We start from the raw sequence: 17,774 nt of genomic DNA, 5'->3' as shown, positions 1-17,774 counted from the left end.
TAAGTATTTGGACACCTTTTGTTTTTGTTATTTAACCTTTACATACAGTTTATATTCTAACCCTTTTCAGTATTGGTAAACATGCCATAAACATTTTCTAACCTTTTCTTTTTTTAATTCATCGTGAACACTAGGGAGGCAATGATGAGGGTTGTTTTTTTTTTTTTTTTTTTTTTTTTTTTTTTTTTTTTTTTAATTTTAACTGTAAGTATTTACATTTCAATGAACAATTAACTTGTTAATTACATTCTGAACAATTAACAAGCAGCAATCAGACTTGCATATGCCATGCAATCCTGATGTAACTTCCTGCATCTTTAAATTTAAATAAACCATAAAATATATTGCAGAAATAATAATAATAATAATATAATAACAGAAGCACTGAGCATGGTAGTTCAAAGTCCTTCATGCACAAATTGGATAATGGGCTTACCCTGCTTCCATATTTAAATTGAATTAAAACGTTTTTTGCAGCTTTTGAATCTTTTGAAATGAGAGATAATTAAAATTACAAATCCTTCCAGCACGTCTTGCATGCATTTTCCGTCGACAACGAACTGAAGATCCACTTCTGAAACAAATCTGTGTCTACACATCAAGTTAACTCACTAACATTTTAGCTAGCTAGCTAGGTAGTTAATCTCCTGCCTTGAATCCCATGGAAGATTTATAGAAGATGTTGAAATTGAGAGGCGATCACTGGAATCCTCATAACCTTGGGGAATTGAAGACCATTTGCCAAGAGGAATGGGCAGAAAACTGAACCAGACTGCTGTGAAAACCTTATTAATTCTTACTGTAGATGTCCTAGTGCTCCAACTAGGCACAAAGACACTTGATTTCAAAGACACTGAAAACCCCTGAAACATCCTTTATCCTGCTCCACCCAAAACAAGCACAAACACACACACACACACACACACACAGATTAGCACTTGCACCGACACAGTCCTATTTTTATAGCCGAGCATGAGGACAGCCCACCTGAGCTCTCGGAACAGTATCAGCGAGCACACAAATATTCCTGAGTGGTGTCCTTAGCATGCAGAGAAGCTGTTATAACTGCCATATTCACTGAGCTAGTTACTATTACCTAACTGAATCAGGCATTGTTCAGCAAACCACATCTTTGTTTTCAAGAAGTTTTGAAGCACTACAAAAACAAATCATGCATAAATTCATTGAAGGCTATTATTGATCACTGTCTGATATTATAAAGATTGATTTATTTGTTTACTTCATAAATCAATTATGGTCCATAGGTCGGTTCATAATTTGCTTTGTACTGTAGTAAACACATTTTGTGTCCATACTCTATCCACCTTTATATTTTGTTAATATGTTTTCTCTTTTAAGAGAAGAATTTAGGGATAGTTTTACAATGTTCATTAAATAAAGCCTAGTCAACAGCTAATTCTCAAAAAGAAACAGCAGTTACATCAAGACAGTTTTATCCAGATTAAACATTTATCTTTTGCTTCTAGAAAGAAGACGACAGTCAAGTTCATCTGTCACCAGCACCACCAAGTTTGCTGAATTTTTCAAGACAAGGAATTTTAATTTAGTTGAACAGGAACATTGTTTTCAGTTTGTTATTGTTTATACAGCCACATGTGGAAACTGGCATGTATAAATATTTTTTCCGATTTAAATGACATTCAAATAAACATTTCTGAAGAACTTTGTGTTTTGCAAATAAACACAGAATATACATCAGGTCTAGACATCACACACCAAAAGATACTGAGGGGTCTTAAGTAGACTTGTTAAGTGTTTATTAAATCAGTGTACATACCTGTAGGACAAAATAAAGACAATGGAATTTCTTTTTTTTTCCTTTTTTTTCTCGATAGCCCCTCTTGAGACTTTATTTTAGTTTATTCATAATTGTAGATGAGTTGTACTTCGTATTTAAAGGTTAGTATGGGTGAATAGTGGGTGTAGGACATAACAGACAGGACAATAGACAAGATAAAACAAAAGACAGTAGAGCGACATGGACGTGAAACTTCATTTATATATTTAATTTAATTTAGAAAAAAAGATATAACATAACTACTGCCTACTGCACAGAGAAGTTTGGTTTCCTGATTCTCAGAGCCTGTTGATTTAACACAGTAGAGGAAAACCATTTTCGCGTTGGTTTTCAATGTAGTCTGCTAGGATGTTACTTTTTTTCTTACCAATGCCACTGAACAGATTTTGGGAAGGGATGAAGAAGTTGGGAAGTTTACAGGCCCTCAGGTTTTGCTCAAAGTCCCTGAGAAGTTGCTGGAAGCAGTGGCTGAGCTCGCTGCCTGCCCACTCACTGTCGTTCACTCTGGCAGCACAGGCATGAAGCAGTGTCGTCTTAGCATGGTACGAGCAGAGCTTGTCCGCCTCCTCCGGCTGCTCCTCCTTCAGCCGTTGCAGGAGGTATTTCAGAAGTTTCAGACACTGCTTTCTGTAAAATGCCACAAGTTACACTAGTTGTATTTCTTAGAAGGCAAAAAAAAAAAAAAAAAATCAGTGTTCCTATATTATTATAACAAGTTTAAAGGCTCCATCATGGTCTGTGGTAGTTAAATTTGTTGTTCCTTTCTCAGCACAAAAGTGACAGTAGTTACATGGACACTTTTTGTTTCAATCGGAATGAAATCAATCAGATTGATTAATCCGATCCCAGTGTTTACAAGAACGCTGAATAAAGTAATCGGGTTGATATGCGCATTTACATGACAGAATCGGATTTGATTTTCTGACATGCGCACAGTGCGCGAATACACGTTTCCCGCCGTTCCAACATGCAGATGCTAGCAGCCACTCTTGCCATTGCTTCTTTTTTTTTTGTTTTAAAAAGCAGACTTAACATTTGCCTATTTCACCTGCTAATTAGAAGACGCGATCGCATGATGTTTTGTGCGGTACTGCGAGTATTTATCAAGCAATTAAAATGCCCCTTCCCGAGCCCAGAACAAGGCGCCTGTGGATGAGGGTCCGAAGCAAGGACCGGTGGGACAATTTCGTCTTGCACCACTTCACAGACGAGGAGTGGAAGGAGAATTTTAGGATGACACAACAGTCATTTATGACACTATGCTCAATGGTGGAGGGGAACATGGCACCTGGTGAGGCTACGGTGAGAGCCCCAAAACCGCTGACAGCCGTGCGTCATATGTCATTACGTGATTTGTACGTCATTGCACATGCGCAGAACTATCTGGTTTCATTTTCAATCCGATGAAGTGTTTACATGTCCTCTCCATCGGGTTAGAAAAGGTTTAAACCACCCCTTATGATCCAAATGAAATTTTAACTGGTTTTGGCCAATTCATTCCGATTGACGTGTTTACATGTGACTTTTTAGATCTGATTGTGCTTCTAGTCCAATTACGATCGGATTATTAGTGTCCATGTGAACGCAGCTACTGACATGGCAGTGTGGGATGCTGGTACAATGTATTAGATGCAGCAGAGGGATTTTACCAGTCAAAAGTAACAGCAGTTATGTAATGTGTAGTCAGAAATGGACATTGGATAACTGTTTACTTTTATTTAATATTTGAATTCCCTGATTATGACAGTAAAAAATCATATACACTATATGGATAAAGGTTTGTGGACATCTGACCATAACACTCATATGTGGTTCTTCCCTAAACTGTTGCCACAAAGTTGGAAATGTACAGTTTTCTAGAATGTTTTTGTGTGCTGTAGCATTAAGGGGCATTGTCATGCTAGAACAGGTTTGGGTGTCTTGGATCAAGGGAAAGGAAATCTTACAGCATACAAAGACATTCTGTTTCCAACTTTGTGGCAACAGTTTAGGGAAGAACCACATGAGTGTTACGGTCATTCAGCCACAAGAGGTCAGGCACTAACATTCGCCAAGAAGGCCTAGTGCGAAGTTGCCATTTTAATTCATCCCAAAGGTGTTCAGTAGGGTTGGGGTCAGGGCTCTGCAGGCCAATCGAGTTCTTCCACTCTAACCTTGGCAGGCCGTGTCCGTGAAGACAATAGTGCCCGACCTCTTGTGCTCTTGTAGCTGAATGGACAAATATCCCCACAACCCACAACAAAATCTAGTGAAAAGCATTCTCAGAAGAGTGGAGGCTGTTATAGCAGCAAAGGGGAAACAACTCAATATCCATGGTTTTGGAATGGGATGTGCAACACTCGGGTGTCCAGATAGTTTTGACAATATAGTGTATATACTGTATGATCTTAATTTATTTACTAGCTAAATATCATATTCACAAGTGCAGGGGAAAAAAGCGTGTGTGTGCACACATTGCGTTCTTTCTTTGATCCTCTTGCACTCTTGCTGGGTTAAAATGAGGATTTATTTTCATTGGTCTATTCAAATTTGAGCCTGAAAGTTGGGACAAAAGGTGGCCATGGTTTAGACATTAAGCTGGCAGTAGGGAAAATTAAAGAAAAAAAAATTAAGACACTAAGAATCATTATTATTAGTGACCTACCCATATGCACTAGGCTCATGCAACAACTATAGATAGAACTTGTTTTTGCACATAAGATGCACATAAGATGGATACTTGTTAGTTCACGGAGTTCAGGAGCAGCACCTCTTTATCGAACAACCCTCCATCCTCCCAATATCGGAGCTGCTTCTAGTCTGCATGGCTCATCACAACTTTGACACATGCTGGTACAGACTGGTTTTATGGCCTCCTATAGGAAACAACTCCAAACACTTTTTCAACCAAACCACAATTCTCCTAAGATCCATAGTTTATGTAAAAGGCAGACTGGCTATGTTGCACTGTGCACAGACTGCTTTGCCTATGTTAGGAAAACAACAGTACCTTCTATGGGAGGAATGACCACTCTAGTGAAACACATACACACACTAATAGCTTCACCAAGGAGGTACAATACAAATTTCATACAGTATATCAGTTTCACACCCCACCTTTACTGTAAGCATAAAAATAGTATTAGCACTGATATTAATGGTCAGTCTTAGCATTTTTATAGAATTGTTTTCGCCCATGCTTGTGTGTGTGTGTGTTTGTCTTTATTTCTTTGATTCTCTTGCACTCCTGAGTGGTTAAAATGATTTTTCCCTGCTCCATTCAAATTTAAGCACAAAAGTTGGGAGGAGAAGTGGATGTGGTTTAGCTGACAGATGTTGGGAAAATTAAGACACTGAGAATCATGATTATTAATGACCTAGGCTCATTCACTAGGCTGATTCACCAACTCTAAAACTTGATTTTTTTTAACATAACATGGACTTAAGATACTTGTTAACTACCAGTTAGAGACAATCTTGAAAGCATATCCAAAATATTACAGCATGTAAGATATACCCTGTAGTGGGGTTTTATTGGATTGTGTGTGTGTCTACGTGCACATACTCACCTGCAGCATTTCTGTCCTCCCTCACAACAGGTCTTACTGTTGCCGTGGTTTTTCAGGATGTTCTTCTCCACATGTGAGAACGAAATTCGCCAAGCGTCTGCCCACAACACACCAAATTTACATATTTAATTTTTCAGTTCAACATCGAGAGCCGCAACTTTTCACTTCTAACTGGCCCACAAGTTTCAAAAGTTAGAAAAAGAAAGGTTGAAGACTGCAAAAAGACCAATCATGTATCTGCATGTTTTGCATTGCACTGCTGCCACATGATTGGCTGATTAGATAACTACATAAAAGTACAGGTGTTCCTAATAAAGTGGATGGTGTGTATGTGTGTGTGTGTGTGTGTGTATGTATGTATGTGTGTGTGTGTGTGTGTGTGTGTGTATGTGTATATATATACATACACATCGATCAGCCATAATATTAAAACCACTGACAGGTAAAGTGAATAAGATTGATTATCTTGTTACAGTGGCACCTGACTGACAAGGGGTGGGATGTATTAGGCAGCAGGTGAACAGTCAGTTCTTGAAGTTGATGTGTTGGAAGCAGGAAAAATGGACAAGTGTAAGGATCTGAGCGACTTTGACAAGGGCCAAATTGTGATGGCTAGACGACTGGCTCAGAGCATCTCCAAAACGACAGGTCTTTTGGGGTGTTCCCGGTATGCAGTGGTTAGTACCTACCAAAAGTGGTCCAATGAAGGACAACTGGTGAACCGCCGACAGGGTCATGAGCGCCCAAGGCCCACTGATGAGCGTGGGGAGCAAAGGCTAGCACATCTGGTTTGATCCCACAGAAGAGCTCCTGAAGCACAACTTGCTGAAAAAGTTCATGCTGGCTATGGTAGAAAGGTGTCAGAACACGGTGCATCTCAGCTTTCTGCGTATGGGGCTGCATAGCCACAGACCAGTCAGAGTGCCCATGCTGACCCCTGTCCACCACCAAAAGCACCTACAATGGGCACGTAAGCATCAGAACTGGACCATGGAGCAATGGAAGAAGGTGGCCTGGTCTGATGAATCATGTTTACTTGTACATCATGTGGATGGCCAGGTGCATTTGCATCACTTACCTGGGGAAGAGGTGGCACCAGGAAAACAACGTAAAAGAATTCAGTATGGAAAGAATGCAAGCCCGCAAAGGCACTGTGATATGCACTTCATGGCAACGGTATTCCCTAATGGCAGTGGCCTCTTTCAGCAGGATAATGTGCCCTGCCACACTGCGAAAATTGTTGGTTTGAGGAACATGGAAAAAGAGTTCAAAGTTTTGACTTGGCCTTCCCAGATCTCAATCCGATCAAACATCTGTGGGATGTGCTGGACAAACAAGTCAGATCCATAGAGGCCCCACGTCGCACTTCTGCTGCTAACATCTTGCTGCCAGATACCACAGCACACCATCAGAGAAGTCCATGCCTAGATAGGTCAGAGCTGTTTTGGAGGTATAAGGGGGACCTACACAATATTATGCAGGTGGTTTTAATGTTATGGCTGATTGGGGTGTGTGTGTGGAAATATATATATATATATATATATATATATATATATATATATATAAATTTATTCTTTTTCTTTTTGCTGTTGGTTTTAAGAAAATAATTGTGGCTTATTTACCCTTGGCCATAACTCCATCCTGTTCTGCGTTGCCTCTTCCCTCGTATTTAGGCACCAAATAAAATGGTTTCTGTCTTTGCTCCATCCTCACTTTCTTGCTGAGCCATTTTTCTATATTGAAGCCATCCTGAGTGAAATCGGGCCAGCTTGAGTGGACTTCCAGACCAAGGACAAAATCTATAGAAATGTGCTTGTCATTCTCATTCACGAGCAGAGTTACAGCTGGACAGCCCATCTTCTTCCTCTCCAGCTTAACTTCATCTACAACACACACACACACACACACACACACGTTTATCATGCAGCAGTTTCATCACCAACAGCAGTTAGACATTACAGGATAATGCTTACATGGTAGTGTTGCCACAGCTTCCTTTACTTTCTCGCGGAATGCTTTGAGCATTTCACTGGCCTTGATGGTTTTTTCCTCATTGACAAACTTGTCTAAAGGATGTCTCGGAGTGTGCCGTTTCATTTCTACAGAATAGAAAGCCCCGTCTTCTGAGAAAGGCAGGAGTTTCACCCTCTCCACACGAACAGTCAGCATGACATCAAACTCGTCAGCCTCGCAGATCTTAATTAAAAAAAAAACCCTGTTACTCACGGTTAACATTCCTGCTGATTAAGGATCGAGACACAGAACTATCGCTGTTTTAATGCCTACAAGCTCACTTACTTTAACGTTTTCATAGTAGCTTCCTGTCTTCAGAACGCTGATGTCTTTGCACCAGTCCAGGTGTCGTTTCAGATACTCGGTTATTTTATTCTGTATCTCGTTCACGCATTTGGCTGACTCCGATCTCTGTTTTTTCTTTACTTTTAATTTTTCAAGTGCAGTCTGGAGTACTTTACTCGGATTCTCATCGATACTGCTGCCTCTTCTCGCTGAGCAGATGGTGGCTGTATTCTTTTCGCCGCTTCTTGCTGTTTTGGGCGCTTGTGTCTCCTGGGTAGAGTTAGTAGCGCTTGGAGATGTCCTCGGACGGCATTCTTGACTTTCCTGGAGCTTTGCAGGGGAGCTCGCTTTTGCGCCTGTTGTTTTGGCTGACTCCGTGCTCTGGCTTTTCTTTAGCTTTCCAGGAGCACTCTGGAGATCTTTGCTCTGATTCTCCTCGATACTGTTGTCTTTCCGCGCTGTCTTCTCGCCACTTTTGGTTGGTTTGCTTGTTTGTGGCTCTTCAGTAAAGTTAGCATCCCTTGAAGATTTCTTCGGACGGAGCTTTGAAGGGCAGCTCGCTTTGGCGTCCGTGGATCTCTTATTCTCTACCTGCTCCTCATTCCTAGCAGAGCTCTTCTTCCGTGTAGCCGCTGGACTTTTAGCTACAGATGCGCATGGACTGTTGGCCCGGACTTTGCGCGGTCTTCCTCTGCCGCTCATCGCGCGCTGGTGGCTATAGCAGTGCGTAAAAGACCGGAGTCACCCGGAAATGGTGCTTATAAAGCACCTTGACGTCAGGGGAGGCTAAATGTGGCTTAGGCTCGAGTATCAGTGTGCCCTTAACCCTACACTCCAATTATGACTGATTAAAACACACTTCCTTTCGTACCCTCCATGTCTAATCATTTTTTGCCCCTCAGAAGTGAAGTGGAACCGGAATAAACTCCTCCAGCTGAAATACACTATTATACCCCACAGATGTCATTTATTCCTCAGTGTAAACCAGATGCACAGTGTTTACGGGACTTGGTGGGAACTTGGAAATGTTACAGCATTACTTTACTGGTTTTCTCGAAAAGGGTGTGTCTGTTTTCTCTTCACAGTTTGCTTAATGCCATGCTTCATTCCATTTCACACTGCGCAGGGTTAGAAATAGAAATTACAAAGAAATGTAATGAATTATTGATAGATATTCGCATGGTACTGTTTGTACATCAGACATAATACACATCTACTGCAGGATCCTCTACACCAATTTCAAACTGGCCACAAAATCCCCAAATCCAATATATGCAATGCTTTACATATCCAAACATGGGGAAATCATTCTCGGTCTATTGACGAGAAGCTACATTTGATTTGAGACTCCTATATCTGATTTAAAATTCCCTAAATCTGGAGCAATAGTTTATTTACGATTATATTTGTGGAATGTGTTTTGCAAGTTATAAGGAGTCTGCAAGGAAACTGAACACCAATAAGATGATTAAACTCAGTTTAATCAATGACTTGGACGAAATGAGTTCTGGTTATTGACAGTCGTGTGCCAGCAGTGTAACCATGTGTTAACCTTGTGGCCATGTGTAAGCAGTAGTGAATAACTGTTTATTTCCATTTCTTTATTCAAAGTGGACTTAGACAAGTATATGGAAACTATCCAAAGTTCTGTTAGCATTGAAAAGCACTGAAAACTGTATCTTTATATTCGTCCTTTGTGTCTTCTTGAGATGTAATAGTATTATGTTTTTTTATCCTGGCAATAAGTCTGTATGTGTACGTGTATATACATGTAATAAAAAAGATAAAGATATATATATATATATATATATATATATATATATATATATATATATATATATATATATATATATATATATATATATATATATATCTTATATATATATATAATCAAATAATTATGCCAATACAAATAAAAACAAAATAAAAAAGATAAAGATAAATATATATATTTATCTTTATCTTTTTTATTTTGTTTTTATTTGTATTGGCATAATTATTTGATTTATGTACTGTGTAATAAAAAAAAATAAATAAGGAGAAAAAAAACTTTATTTCCACCACTATAATTTGGTTTATAATGACGGTCTTCTGGCGCCATCTAGAGGATGGGGGTGGGTGAATTTTTGATACCCAGGAGGGGGAATGTTATGAGAATGAGAGAGCTTCGTTTGGTCTGGTTCAGGGTATGGGGTTAATTTTGTGCCGAACGTTTCAAATAAGATCTACAAGCAAAATATTAATGCTAAAAATATGAATATATTTTGTAAATGCAAGTAATGAGATTCGGATGAGATTCAAAAGTATTTTTAAAAAAATACTTTTGATTCACGCCCTCATTTTGCTTTAATTTTTTTCTATTTGCGAATTTTTCTAATGCAGTTTTTTTTTTTCTGGAATCACTCTTCTGCTTCTGCAATTTTTTTTGCCCTTTTTTGCTTCTGATAACAGAAAGGTGAGATGAGAAATGGGGTGAAAATCAGGACAATGCCACGAATGATCTTTTATGAGATCTATCATACAAAATATATACAGTCACTTTTATTGCTTCAGGCCAGCCCAGGCCAAAACCACAAACAAACACCGAAAACTAACTGTGCAAAAGGAAGCAGTTTTACCTTTTCAAAAAAAGATGATAAACAAATGACATTTGGCTTCCCTTTTCTCCCTTACTTATTAAAAACACAGACAAAACGCTCACACTCAACAAAAATGGCAGCCAAACCCTACACCCAGGTGACTTGGGTAACATATACAGAAATATTTACAAACACTACAATGTTTAGACTATAGGAAATATACAATTTGTAGTCAAAACCAAAGGCACAGGCAAGCTTGGGGTCATATACCAGAATCAATCAATCAGTCACAAATAACTAGTAGCACCAAAACAACAAATCAAGTGAGCATCAGCCTGATGAGTATGAGAATCCTTAAGCATTCATGAGGAAGCTGGGATATGTGAAGAGAAGAATTTTGCTGTACTGTAATGTACACTCATGGAGCACTATAATAATATTGGATAGAGCCTCAATTCTTCATGGCATGGATTCCACAAGATGTTGGAAACATTCCTTTGAGATTCTGGTCCATGTTAATATGATTGCATCACACAATTCCTGCAGATTTTTCAGGTGCACTCTCATGCTGTGAGTCTCCTGTTCTACCACATCCCAAAGGTGTTCTACTGAATTCAGATCCGGTGACTGGGAAGGCCACTGAAGAACACTAAACTTATTGTCATGTTCATGAAACCAGTTTGAGATGACTTTTTCTTTGTGACATGGTGCATTATCATGCTGGAAATAGACATTAGAAGATGGGTAAATCTTGGCCATGAAGGGATGCACATGGTCAGCAGTAATACTCAAATAGGCTGTGGCATTCAAGTGATGATTGATTGGTATTAACAGGCCCAAAGTGTACAAAAGAAAACATTCCCCACATCACTACACCACCTCCACCAGCCTGGACTTTTGACCAAAGGCAGGTTGGGTCCTTGAATTCATGCTGTTGGTGCCAAATTATAAACCTACCATCTGTGTGTCTCAGCAGAAATCGAGATTCATCAGACCAGGCTGTTTTTCCAGTGTTCAACTGTCCAGTATGGGTGAGCCTGTGCCTAGTGCAGCCTCAGCTTTCTGTTCTTGGCTGACAGAAGTGGAACCCGACGTGGTCTTCTGCTGTTGTTGGTCACCACGGTTGTTTAAGTTACTATATCCAGCTTTTCAATCTGGCCATTTTCCTCTGACCTTTCTTATCAACAAGGCATTTCCACCCACAGTATGGTTGCTCACTCAGTTTTTTTGTCTTTCACATTCTAGAGACTGTTGTGTGAAAATCCCAGGAGATCGACAGTTATAGAAATACTCAAACCAGCACCAACAATCATGCCATGGTCAAAATCACAGAGATCACATTTTTTCTCCATTCTGATGGTTATGTGAACATTACCTGAAGTTCCCTTGTCCGTAGCTGCATGATTTTATGAATTGCACTGCTGCCACACTACTGGCTGATTAGATAATTGCATGAATGAGTAGGTATACAAGTGTTCCTAATAAAGTGCTCAGTGAGTGTATATGTGACAAATAAATAAAGAGATGACGGGTAACAAGCCACAGGGAAAGCTGTTAGTGGTGGTCTGGAACACCAGATTGGACCGGGAATGGACTAAACAGCACATACACAAGACATACAGAATGAATAAACACACAAACACAAGCAACACAGATGGGGCCATAACATCTGATAAAGCTCTATTCTATTTCATTTTAATATAATCTAAGTGAAAATCTTCCTTCTTCATGTACCCTAATTTGTAATTTGGTATGTCAATGATCATGATGTATTAATATGTATATTAGTCTATATAATCAGGTTGATCCAAAAGCAGCTGATTTTGTTATAGCAGTACAATAAATTAAACAAATCTAAAACTAAAAGAAACTGAATAATTGGGATGGTCAGTTTTCAGTTCAGGATGGCTGACACAAAGTTTCAGGATAGTTCTGAGATGGTTCCAAAAAAATTATGTCTGGAGCCCTGACTTTGGATCTGTACAAAACAATGCAGTTGATTGATTATGAGCATTTACAAGCAATACAGTATTCATTACTATCTGAAGAAAAATATCCCACACCAAAACTAGTTTTCTTTTGTTCAAGAGAGAAAACAAATTGGAGAAATGATGTATTTCATATTCAGTGCTCAAATGGACTTCTGCTTTAAAAATGTATGGTTTTGTATAACAATTCCTTCAAAGTAAAATAAATAGGTTGATGAAAAAAAAATATTTCTTACACCTTTGTCAAATTATTCAATTGAAATAAAACATCTATATACAATAAAGATAATTATTTTTATTTTAGAAAACAATAAAGGAATTATTAGCAGAAAGAGAAGCAGAAGCAACACAGGCCTTCCAAAATAACAATGCCTGCCTACCATCTCCAATCAGCTGTGGTGTTTCACTGGCTTGTTGTGAATGGTTTGTTTTTATAGTGATCCCGTGGTCGAACTACTGCATCTCTCTTTGATAGCAGCATCTGATCTTCAAACAAAAATAAAATGTTTTAGTATTATTATTATTATTATTATTATTATTATTATTATTATTATTATGAACAATACCCGAGCCGTATATTGTCCTGTATTAGAAAATATAGGATAATGCTGCGATTTATCCCGTATTTTCGTCCACATTGCTGATGTACAGGTCTAAATGTAAAAGAAATGCCACAAAGATAAATACATATAAATAATATATATAAATGCATGCACAAATAAACATATCCATTGTATATTACAAAGAGTGATTCATGAAGCTTGTCTGGGAGCGCAATGCCAGTATTCAGCTCTTTACATGTGTCACTCCATGCTCCATGGATGTCTGAAGATAAGGATAACTGCAAATTCTTCAACCTCGTCACATCAGGACAGTCAGTCTGCTCACAGAGAAGTACACACATCAAACACCAGAGCATCCTGTCCAGAGATTGCAGGTTTGAATCCCGACAACCATCTGTGGCCAGAAGTCCAACAGAGCAAAATGTGCCGTGTTGTCAGGGAGGGAGGGGCTTACTCTCTCTCCCCTATCAATCACAGCGACACTAGCCAATCATGGGCGTCTGTCAGCTAGTGCATGTGGAAGTGGGCGGATAGCGCTTTCCTCTGAGTGTGTTATGATATTAGTGATCATTTGTGGCATTTTGAAACAAACACCATAATTTTGCATGTGAGGACATGTTAGAAAAATTAAAAGTTTGAATTTTTTCAAACACTGAAAAAAAATAAAATAATAATAATAAATCTTGGGAGAGTCTCTCCCTAAATGTAGTTAAAGGTTGCTGAGGCCGGTGGGGAGGCGCTGTGTCTCCGGCATGGTGTCAGGTGTGTGGCGGAGGGTGGAGCTCAGGTGGCGGAGGGTGGAGCTCAGGTGGCGGAGGGTGGAGCTCAGGAGGTGCTGTGAGCAGTGGAGGAGCAGGTCGGGTGTGAGAACATCTACTCTGCCTCCTGAATGAATAAAGCTGTGGTGATGTTCCTGAAAAAGGAAAGATTTGTCAGTGCGCTAACTGAAAGTGGAATATGGATAAATGGTATCATGAAACACGTTTCTCCTCTGTCTGCCCCTGCGACACGAGCCGTCATCTCCACTGTGCCCCATTCATAAACAACGAGCTGGTCATGAAGGAGCGTTTATGCCCTGCTGACCGCCATCCCGCCCGGGGGTAAGAACTCTGCAGTCAACACGTCCTGTCGTTCCGCACACAGGTTTACATGTTTCTAAATAATCATGATGAAACACTGCATGTAAATTTCAAATGCAAAGACGGCGACAGTGGTTACAGCGTCTTTGCCACCACCAAACGCCTGAGATGTTTTGAGTATGGGGGTATAAAAGGCTGTGGTGTCCGCGCAGAGCTGTGCAGCCGGGGAGCTCAGGCAGCGACTCAGCCGGGTTACAGCAGCGCAGCGCGGGGACAGCCAGCGGGGGAACACCGGAGGATCACCGGAGAGCAGGAGCCTGGAGCCAGAGACTCTCACAGCAGCGCCACAGCGGAGCCAGAGCTGAAAGAGGTCAGTGATGAACACAGCAGCAACACTGAAACAAACACTGCACCCAGGAATAACCCAGCAAACACAAAATGTTCCCCTAACGTTAGCTTATGCTTCCCGTTTGCTTATTTATTTTGGGGAACCAAATAATAAGGTTATTTGTGGGGTCCTTTTGTAACCAAAAACTAACCTTCCCAAAACGTGGCAGGAAGGTTTTTTTTTTTTTGTTTGGTTTTTTTTTGAACAGTACAATATATGCGATTTGAGGTCAAAATGCATTGACAGATGTACATTAAGAATCCAACTATTCACAGCTGAAAATAACCCAATTTTTAGGATTTTGATGTACACACACACACACACATACAGTCCTCAACAGCTTAAAGAAAACTGTGTTCAATTTAATTCACCTGATCTGTGATCAGTTAGTTTCACAAGTCTGAGAAAATATTACATTACCTTTATCAGGCAGTAGAGGTCGCTCATGCACAATGTTTTTAGTGTTTCCTTACCATTTTCCCGGAAGGCCTCAGCACCGCATGGTGGATGTCTACCGTATCTTAAACACCCATTTCAGGTCTTGAAGCGTATTCCTAGTCAACTGATGAGTTGAATCAGGTCTGTTAGATTAGGAAATGTGAAGTGTTGGATCAGCATTCACGAGTGTGTGTAAGCACATTATCAAGATCACACACAGATATCAGCTGACAAATTTGTTACCCACATGTGCTGAATTATGTTGTGCTTAATCAGTATTTATTTACACTTGACAATTTTACAGTGTACAATCATAAATTTTGTCATCTGATAGTTTTAACATGAGCAGGATCAGCTGTAAGACTGTACGTTTAGAACCAATACTACCCTGTCTCTGAAAGAAACAGTGGGGCTCAGACACTGTATAATACCCATCTGTGCTATATGCTATAAGAGCTCTGACTGTGATAAGACACTGAAAATCTGGACGACATAACAGTTGCCAAACTGTTACATCACATCACAGGTTACAATGCAGAGATTATTTCGATTTTAACAGAGATTATTTCATCTTATTTCTAGGAGCAACACAAAAGAAGTTGAAGACACTCAAGGCGACTGAGGAGGAACATCTCATTGCACTGGGCCTGGAATTTGCCCCACACAGGAATTTAAAATGGAAACCAGTGTATTAGAATATATTTTGAGATGAGTATCAACTATGAGTACCTGATGCAAAAGTATTCTCATCTTATTTTTCTGTAATATTTAACAAAGGTTTAACTTCAGCAAACTACATATATTTCCTACAAACACGAAACATTTGTCCCGAAGCGCCTCTTAATAGCCTCTTCCACAGCGACATCTAGCGGTGAATACAAGCGGACACACGAAAGATCACTTTTTAAATCTCTTCAAAAACTGTACTATTGTGGTATTTTAACAAACAAGAAGTGTTATTATTATTATTATTATTATTATTATTATTATTAACAAAACCACAAAATAACATATTCACATAATCAGTGGCATCAACAGACATTTCATTTCATTTCATTCGTGTTTGTAATCGCATGTGATTGTGATGTTGATATTTTACAGCCACACATAATTCCCAAACCAGCTGAACAGGTAAACTAAATGATTTGTTCATTTACACTACATTTACATAACTAAATAATAATAGTTTAATGAATTAAAAAAAATAAATAAAAAAACATTGCTTTTGAATGAATTGATTGTTAAATTACTAAACTGAAGGAAGATCCTTGGTGATTAAACCAGATTGTACATTTTCCATTTTGTACATCATCATTAGCTGCCACAGCAATCCTCTGTTGTGAAACACTGATCGTGGAAAAGGAAACACAGGTCTGGAACAACGACAGGAGTTTTGAATATTTACCGCGTTTGTGCAAAAGCTATGTAAAAAGAAATGTACGATTTCAGTGGTATAATTGCACTCTGGCACACTTAATTTTAGTACTCTGCTTTTATTAAATAATCTCAACCTGTTTTATATATATTTTTAAACTAAAATATCAGCTCAAGTCAGTATCAAAATCACTTAATATGGCGACGCTGTACTTCATCAGTGTATCAGTGTAAAGGCCTACACAGTAGAGGTTTATTCATTTCATTTTCTAATACCAACTGTTTAATATAATGTCCATGTCACTTACGTTGTCTTTTTCATTTCTTTGTTAAATTTGCAGAAGGCGGTGGTGATCAGAAGTTGAAAAATGTATCCGTTTGTACAGGTACAATGTATTTTTTAATGATAGTGTTCTTTTATCTATGAAAATGTTTTCATGGTTTTTTTTTTAATTAAATGATAATTATTGTTTTCAATGTCCTGAAATTCATGCTAATGTTATTTTATGTAAACAATTAAACAATGGATCAACAAAGACATGGATTGTGTGCTGATTATTTATTTATATAGACTGATTGGTTTATTTATGATTAATGATGCATGAATGTATGAATATGTAAATGATTAAAACTGAGGTTAAGAGAACGTTAGGGGAACGTTCTGCAAACCTAAAAACAACCTTCTATTTCCATAAAGAGAACTTTCCTGGCTAACCAAAAGCAAACCTTAATAATGTACGTTCTCGGAATGTTCTGGGAACCAAAAACTGTTAGCTGGGAGCATCAGCACCCGCGCTGACACTGACGCTAGCATTAGCGCTAAACCGATGCTGCAGGCGGCCTTAGCGTTAGCAGAGACCCCCGTCCCCCGTGTCTGCACTGAGGCTGACACCAGCCTGAGGATCTGTACACCACAGCACAGATCAACCACTTCTCAGAACAGACAAAAGGAAATGCTTCACTCTCCAGCTACTTCCCGGACAAAGCGACATTTGTTAAATCAGCACAACACGCCTGAACTGAACATTAAAGAGTACTCTCACCACGAAGATTCAGACAGACAGCGGATATCAGTGGCACGGAAGATTCTCTAAACTGGACTACAGACTTTCTTATGGATTTTTTCAGCGAGAACAGTATAAGACTGAAGGGGCTTTTTTGGGTATGGGGTCTGAGGGTGTTTTAAAATATGTAAATATGTGAAATTGACACATTAAAGGAACTGTAAAAGTCAAGTCTCTCTCACACACATACATTCAGTGAGGTGAAGGTGTCTGTGTTTATGAAAGAAGTGGAGAGTGTTTTTATCCCTTTTTTTTACCACTGTGTTTGCAACAGAATAAATAAGCTCTTTTAGTAAAATATTCTCATGGTGAACTTAAACACGTTTTCGGCTTGTAAAATTCTTGCAAATTTCATATTTCCTAGAGTCATGTTCCTTTAAATACCCAAGGTCCAAGTGTATGTCTCTCTGTCTGTCTGCAGGTCCTTCTCATTCACAGCAGCACTGGAGCCTGAAGAGGGATATACACTTTCTCTTTTTGATACTCGTCTAGCTGTGATCTATAGGGAGAGAACACATGTCTTCATTCAGCTTTATTCAGCGGGTCTTAGAAGAAAGCGTTCACCTTAAACCTCTATTGGTCAACTGGTTTTGGAGTGGGAGGTGCTCTGAGAGTTAGCCACGCCCACCCCATTGC

General features: G+C 39.1%; 1 protein-coding gene across 1 annotated transcript; it reads right to left on the bottom strand.

The window, feature by feature from the left end:
• Positions 1 to 1,852: 1,852 nt before the first annotated feature.
• Positions 1,853 to 8,484, bottom strand: cgasa (cyclic GMP-AMP synthase a). Its single transcript, XM_026945100.3, has 5 exons — positions 7,666 to 8,484; positions 7,341 to 7,563; positions 6,990 to 7,250; positions 5,368 to 5,464; positions 1,853 to 2,446 (listed from the first exon to the last, which is right to left on the bottom strand). The coding sequence occupies exons 1-5, from the start codon at positions 8,365 to 8,367 to the stop codon at positions 2,113 to 2,115; spliced, it is 1,617 nt and encodes a 538-aa protein (XP_026800901.1). The 5' UTR covers positions 8,368 to 8,484; the 3' UTR covers positions 1,853 to 2,112.
• Between the last annotated feature and the right edge of the window lie 9,290 nt (positions 8,485 to 17,774).

The sequence above is a fragment of the Pangasianodon hypophthalmus genome, chromosome 3 (genome assembly GCF_027358585.1).
Source record: "Pangasianodon hypophthalmus isolate fPanHyp1 chromosome 3, fPanHyp1.pri, whole genome shotgun sequence".
Classification (NCBI taxonomy): domain Eukaryota; kingdom Metazoa; phylum Chordata; class Actinopteri; order Siluriformes; family Pangasiidae; genus Pangasianodon; species Pangasianodon hypophthalmus.
The sequence above is the reverse complement of the archived record's forward strand: the minus strand, read 5'-3'. Positions and strand labels throughout refer to the sequence as shown.

Coding starts and splice junctions, on each gene's coding strand:
- cgasa (XM_026945100.3), bottom strand. CDS start 8,367: ATGAGCGGCAGAGGAAGACCGCGCAAAGTCCGGGCCAACAGTCCATGC. Junction 5,465..6,989: donor GGATGGAGTTATGGCCAAGG/GTAAATAAGCCA, acceptor TGTTGTGGGCAG/ACGCTTGGCGAATTTCGTTC. Junction 2,447..5,367: donor GGAGGACAGAAATGCTGCAG/GTGAGTATGTGC, acceptor GGCATTTTACAG/AAAGCAGTGTCTGAAACTTC.